Genomic DNA, 7,674 nt, shown 5'->3' with positions numbered 1-7,674 from the left:
TTAATATGGAGACTCTTCTTAAGTGCTCATGTCAGTGATGCCATGTAAAATAACTAGGCGTCTAGGTCCTTTTTGTTCAAGAATGGAGCCAAAATAGACACAATTGTAATAGTAGTCAACCATTTTTTCAAGAAAATTATTATTACTAAAGAAGGATGATATACAATGTTACTTATTGAAATAATAAATTAATCACTAAAAACTAAATAAAACATATAAGTTAAACTGAACATTTGCTAATATTTCTAGTATGGAACTTTAATTTTTGTTACCTACCTCTTTCTGAGTCATAAAATATGTGAACTAATAAACAAATAGATGGTCCAAAAGCACACCATTGGGACAAGACTAAGATGAGGAGAGCGGTACAGATATTTGGAAATTTAGTTAGGGCACTTGCTCTACGTAGACATTTCCTAGATCTGCTCAAGGCTTTGTTCCTTGAGGGATACTTATGCCTTTGGTATCTTCGATATAGATTAAAGGCGTCGATCAGTAATATTGTCTTGTTGGGTATTTATGATGTAGCTTGTTATTCCTAATATCATGCAAAAAGGCCGAAATAGTATATTTGATCATGAACCCTCAAAGTTTAATGGAAAAAGAATAGGGTAATTGGGTAAGCAATTATTGTTTGATGTGAATATAACAACAATAATTTTTTTTAAGTGCTTGGGTGGAGAGTGATATATTGATGCTGGTTTTATATTTTGACTAGTTTTTTACTGTAAGAAAGAGGGGGTCTACTCTTTGTCTACGTAGCCCACTATTTTAAAATAATCAATTGTAATATAAAAATGTATGATGAAGTAAAGCTTAGGTTATGAGACCATTGAATGGATTATCTTGTATGTTCTAAACTATGTCTGGCTAGTGGTAGAGACAGAGCTGGGAATTAGTTAATTTCCTGTAAGTTAAAACACTTAGCATTCATATATGATGGATGTACAAAGAGTAATTTCTGTTAGTCTTATCCTTTTCAAGATTTCTGCACATCTATTTCTTCTTAGTTTCCTTGTCTAAGCATAGTTTCTAAAGTTAGTTCCCAAGGTTGTCGTGGCAGCACATTAATTTTTGGATATGTTCCCACCATGAAGTAGTCATCATTTGACATTGGTCAACGTCATTAGTTATAGACAGAAACAGCAAATGTTTGTAATACTGTAGTCCTAATGATTTGAGGACAAAAAACTCGGCAGAGAAAATTGTCTATTATTATGTTCTTTCGTCCCTTTTCTTTGAAAGTCTTTTTGGAAGTTTTAAGCGTGCTACTTATTTATCTATTTTTTACTTTATTTATTATTTTTAATTTTTTTTACTTTAACTAATAAGAGTTGGGTCTACTCAGAATCTTCTCATCATACCATGATATATAGTTATTGGTTCCCAAATTTGACAAATGAAATAATTTGGTCGTTTGCGTATTTTTTAGCACGTGATAGTATAAACTATAACCCAATGATTAATGTTCATGATCCTCTTTACCTTGCTAGACATCTTCATCATATGGAAAGGAAAGACTTAAGTAATCCTAAACAGATGAGTTGGTTATGGATGGTATTGTGAAAGCTAGTATAAGTCTGTTGTTATCTTATGACTTATGTGCCTTGTTTACGTTTTACTGCCTTGAAGTCCTTTTTGTCTAATCATTGTAAGAAATTATTAATGACGTGAGAGGTAACATAACTAGATAGGGCATCCTCTATGGCGTGCCCTGGATTCAGGGATGAAAACGCTCACAACAATAAACGGAATTACATACTATTAAAAATTTGTTAAATGCACTTAAGAATGGAGATTATTTTCACTGTATTATAAAATGCTTTACGACCTAAAACTAAAGTCAGACTATACATATAAACAGTTAAACACTATACAGTTCATGAATTTTTAAAAGCACTAACTTCACAAAGATGTAAAACTTTATAAAAAAGTTGTCCCTCATGTATGGGATATAAAATATTGATAGTTACCTTCTCAATAATTAGATTAGTAAAGCATTTTAACTTAGAAGCAGTCTAATACATGTAAATGCTGATCACATGAATGAATAGGGATTAGGATAGTGCTGTGAATTACAAACTTCCATTATTGGTTCCCTTGAAAAGTACATGTCATCATAGACTTGAGATTACCAAAAGTGTCTGGGTTACCAAATTTGAATGATATAAATTGTTTTCTTTGCAAGAATTTTCTTGCCTTGTAATTAGGATTGAAATGTTTCTAGCTGAGTCCCTCAAAAGGCATTATATCATGTTTGTTAGTGCCTATATAGTTAAAGGCAGAGTAGGTAGTGGCCACTGCAAACTATCACCAATCTTCTTATTTACATGAGAAAATGTGAGTTTATGCGTTTTGATATATATAATTATATATATTTATAAAGATATATATATTATATAATCTATATATATATATAATATATCTTATTATCATATATATATATATATATATATATATAATATCAATTACTTCAACGCAATTCTGACCGTTGATCACGTCCTTCTACTAGAACCACATAGGCAATTATGATGATTTAGGGTGTGGGTGTAATCCATGCTACAGCATTGGTTTTGTTTTGCACATGCAACTCAATCATCATCTAAGGTTTGGAGCCACGGGCATGAAGTTAAGGGGTGACAATGAGGAAAATCAACATCTCGTTGCTTCTGTTTTCACATGCAATTCAATCATCATCCTATGGTTTGGCAACTTGCAAGCCCCGGGCATGAAGTTAGGAGGCAACAATGAGGAAAATCGACATCTCTTAGAACACTGAATGCTCTTAGAATTTTCCATCAAATTTATCTCACTCTCAGATATATTGTTTCTCGTATGTTGTTGTTATGTTGGTCATGACAAGTTACCGTTTGCAGTTAATAAGCTTGGATTGCAAGTAATTCAAGCCATAGCCACCACTGATAAAAAATAACTTGCATGAGTTATTACAAGTTTATAACTTGAGATCGCTTCTATGAAGGACACCCTATTTGAGTTTCTGTGAGCCACTTAACACACTTAAGGGATTTATATTTACGCACTTAAGGGATTTATATTTACTTTGCAGGCGTTCTAAGAGGTAGGTGCATAGCATCTCAACCAGCGTGAAATTTGTTAAGATACTACTCAAGATGTAGTTGCTCGACTTGCAGGTAATTAGATAGGATGTCCATGAACCTCGAGTTCAAGGTTATCGATAGCGGATAGCGTCGCGTAGCTCGCTAAGGCTATTTAGGGCTATTGCGGAAAAATAACGGTAAAAAGCGCAAAGTCGAATAGCAGTCTAATTTAGGTATGTATACATTTTCAAAAAAAAAAAAAGAAATATTAAAGAAAAATCTAGAAAATCTAAAAGTGCATATTTGATGATTTCTTTAAATACTAAGTTTGCAATAGAGATGTAACCGTTACATAATACTGAAGACGACTGAATGAGGAATCAAAGAGTTGTCGTCTTCGAGAATATGAGCTAAGCGATAAGAGGACTGCAGCAGGAGAAGCTCACGGCGAGAAGAGGTGAGAGGAAGTGTTGAGGGAGGTGCTGGAGACTATGGGAGGCTGTAGGAATTCATCGGAAATTGCGGGAGGTGGTGGGATACAATGGTTGTGGGGCGAGTTTAATTTTAAAAAAATAAACATCAAACCACTTTTAAATAGTGGTAAAAAAACGGATTTTGCCAGCAATCACCCGCTATTCACAGCTATGGCGCGCTATTGGCCGTTGTTGCTAGCGGAAAGCTCATGTTCCGCAATATGTCATCACTATTGGGCGATAGCATAGCGGGAAGGGACCATTAACGCTGCTATCAGTATTACGGCGCTATTTACTACTATTTATAACAATGCTCGAGTTACGATTAGAAGGGAGAATAAAAAGGAGACAGTTAAAATCATATATTAATGCTCAGATTGTCAGGTTCTTCCTTACTTTGATTATCAAATTAAGGTAGGCATTTGCAAGGTGGAGAAAAAAGTTGTTTGTACCTGCTTTGATGGATTAAGTTAGTCCAGAATAGAGAGCAGAATTATTTTTTACTTGGAGGCTTATGGGGAGCATAAATTTGGTTCTCACTTAAGTGTTTCAACATTCGAGTTTATGATAAACTTGTTATTGTTGGCTTAAACTGCACATAGATAAACAAGTGAAGACAGGACAGAAAATGGATGACTCTGCTTGAGGTGCAATTATGTTTAAGCTGTTATGGAAAATTTTTACCATGTGTATGGTAACAAGCAGTTGATAGCGCAGACTCTAGGGACATCTTTTCCCTTTTTCTTTCTAGAAGGATGGGTTGTTTAGTTTATCTACCCATTACAAAGTTCTCCAGGGATAAGGAATTTGATTTTATCAAGTCAGATCATGCTGCCAGCAAAAAAGGAAGACACACACAAAGGTTGACACTGTTTTTTGTTAGAGGAATCAATTTTTATGCTTACTGCTAATAATATTCCTCTGATAGTACATCCTGTAGTTATGTGTAGGTGTCAATATGGAGAAGTAGGCACTCTTTTCATAATGATGAAGTCTATGCCTCTCTGGATATCTTTTCCCTTTTTCTTTCGGGAAGGATGAGTTGTTTAGTTTATCTGCTCATTACAAAGTTCTCCAGGGACAAGGAATTTGATCTTATCAATTCAGACCGTGCTGCCACAAAAAAGAAACACACACATACACACAGAAAGCTTGACACTGTTTTTCATTAGAGGAATCAATCTATCTGCTTACTGCTAACAGTACACCTCAGATTGTACAGCCTGTACTTATGTGCTGGGTTTCAAGATGGAGAGGTAGCCATTCCTTTCATAATGCAGGTTATTTGTGAGAAGGTTTCATTGTGATGCTCACTTCTTTTTCAATTACTATCAGCGCACCAGATGCTACTGCTAGTCAGCTAGTAATCATGATTCATCGATTATCTCTGATGCTGCTGCTCCTTGTTTTATTGGCTTGGCCTAGTGAGCTTGTGTTGCAAATTGTGGGCTGATTTAAGTAGTTGTGTTCCTGCTTCCTCTTGATAATTTCATATTATATCCTTATTCATATAGCTATGTTTCAGTTAAATCAGTTGCTATTTAAAATACAAAGGTGGTTTCAGCTCTTCCCTGCAATTACTAGAATTCCGTTAAAAGGATTTAGGCATGAAATGTATGTTTGGTTAGGTGAGATCGGTTTACTGCTTCTGCAGAATTTCATCATGTGGTGAATATCAACTTATATATACAATGCTATTCAGCCCTTTCAATTAGATGGCACTAATCATTTTTTCCCTGATCCATTTCTCATTTTTTTGCATATCAAATTGTATTAATCATATTTTCACCATTAACGTAATCCGTACAGGGTAAATCAGTGGAAGTCAGACAGGCTGCTGGCTTGCTTCTGAAAAACAACTTAAGGATGGCATTCAATTCCTTGTCTCCTGCAAGTCAGCAATATATTAAGTCAGAGTTGCTCCTCTGTTTAGGGGCAGCGGATAGGACAATTAGGTCTACAGTTGGTACTGTAATTAGTGTTGTGGTTCAACTTGGAAAAGTTTTTGGTTGGCCAGAATTGTTGCAAGCTTTGGTGCATTGCTTGGATAGTAATGATTTGAATCATATGGAAGGTGCTATGGATGCCATATACAAGGTACTTTCTTCTCTATGTATTAATAGTTTATTAATACATGCTAACTAATTGTAAATCAATTGGAGTAGCATTCTTCAAGTCATATCATCATTACCTTGGCATAAATATTTCTTTATCTTTCCCAATCTACCATTTGTTTTATCCTCAATAATAATGGTTGTCAGCAGATCATGCTAGCTTAATAAGATATAGAGAGCCTTGTGTACAAATAATCCAAGGTAATATATGTGCACCTGATAAACTGCTAGCAACTTAGCCCATGATGGCAGTCAATATGAGTTGGGGCATTCATGCATTGTATTTTAAGTTTATCACGTGAATATAGCTATTAGTTGTAGTAAGCAAGATGACACTTTGATTGCCACAATTTTATGTTTGTGGCTGTGCAAAATTCTGAATGAGCCATTCATTCAACTGTTTTCTTGGTACACTTGCAGTGGTGCATTTTGTAGAATATTAGGACCTATTTATTTAAATCTTCATTAATAAGGCGAGACTTTCACCTTGCATTTCATATGCCTTAAAATTCTATTGATTTTGGAACAGCTAATCAGTATAAACATTTGCATAGTCTAATAATTTCGATCTTGTAGTTATTGTCCCTTTTTATCTCTTCTTTAACAAGTTATCTGTGCCATAGAACTTACATGGAGTTTTTCTTTTGCTTGTCCTTGCAGATTTGTGAAGACATCCCCGACGAACTTGATATGGATATTCCTGGATTAGCTGAACGTCCAATCAACATCTTCATGCCAAGATTATTACAGGTGGTTCTTGGTGTCTGAACTAATCAGCTGTTGTAACAGTTTTTATACAGTTTCCAGTTGTTGTTCTGAATGGCGTTAGCTAATGACCTGCCATGTTTTATGTTGTCTAGCTTTTCCAATCTCCACATGCCATCTTGAGAAAGCTTTCCTTGGGTTCTGTCAATCAATTCAATGTGATAATGCCTACAGTAAGTTAATCTAGTTTTCTGTTTCCTCCAAAATATGCAAGTGTTATTGTGTGATATTTCAAATATCAAATTATTAACAGTCAAAATTGTCATACAGGCTTTACTTCTTTCTATGGATCAATACCTCCAGGGTCTGTTCCATCTTGCTAATGACCCGGCTGCTGATGTGCGGAAATTGGTACGTACTTTTCTCAGAACTTATAAAATATATAAGAATGAGCAATAGCATCTCATGCCACTCACCACACTGCTGTCATCTCACAGATGATACTGTCACACAGCACAAATTACTTGTTTTTCCTTCTTCCTTGTTGAGGAAACAAAGCGTAAGTTGTCACTCACCGAGCTCACATGATGGAACAACTATAAGTAATAGATGCATCCTTATTTTAAATGATCCAAGCCGTATATCTTAATGTCTATTTCTAAGATGTAAATGCGCGAAAATGACAATGTAGAGATTTCTAACTCACTCATTAAGCATAAAAAATGAATGATTTTTCAATAACAGGACAAATGTGACCACTTGACTAGCGCATTAGAAATGTCTTAATTCTGTGGCTTCTGTGCATTTACGCTTTAGGTCACTGTGATTAAGATAAATGGTACCAGAAAAGCTCCTTTATTAGTTATTAACTGTCTCCTTACATCAATTAGTTTAGGCGACACCCTAGTTCCCATATCTTCTTTTATTGACAATTGTTACAACATAGAATTACCTAAGTATTTTATTGACAATTATTACAACATAGAATTACCTAAGTATAAGTGCAAATATTTCTTGGGCACCAAACTGGTGAGCTTGTAATGGTCTTGCATTCTCATCAGTAAGGGATGAATTATGTATCCAGGGTAGAAGTTTATTCTATTGTCAATATTGGTGCACAAAAAGAAAAGCTTGTTCATCTTTTACTTCTTCTTCGGATAAATCGAGAGTCTCAAGAGGCATTGCACACTCTTCAACCAAAATTTTAAGTGCAACATTTTCTAGAGATTCCGAGTATACCTTCTTCCCAACTTGCAGAACACGTGTTTATATATGTCTCTCTGTGTGTGTGTGTGTGTGTGTTTTTTGGGGTGGGGGGGGGGG

General features: G+C 35.1%; 1 protein-coding gene across 1 annotated transcript in view; it reads left to right on the top strand.

Moving 5' to 3' along the window:
- The window catches only part of LOC109838020 (transportin-1-like), a 34,169-nt gene that overhangs the window by 1,271 nt on the left and 25,224 nt on the right, over nt 1-7,674 (top strand). The window contains 4 exon segments of the mRNA XM_020406428.1: nt 5,342-5,629; nt 6,307-6,396; nt 6,507-6,584; nt 6,682-6,762. Of these exon segments, the coding sequence (XP_020262017.1) occupies nt 5,399-5,629; nt 6,307-6,396; nt 6,507-6,584; nt 6,682-6,762 (480 nt within the window). The 5' untranslated portion in view covers nt 5,342-5,398.

The sequence above is a fragment of the Asparagus officinalis genome, chromosome 4 (assembly GCF_001876935.1).
Source record: "Asparagus officinalis chromosome 4, Aspof.V1, whole genome shotgun sequence".
Classification (NCBI taxonomy): Eukaryota; Viridiplantae; Streptophyta; class Magnoliopsida; order Asparagales; family Asparagaceae; genus Asparagus; species Asparagus officinalis.
The sequence above is the reverse complement of the archived record's forward strand: the minus strand, read 5'-3'. Positions and strand labels throughout refer to the sequence as shown.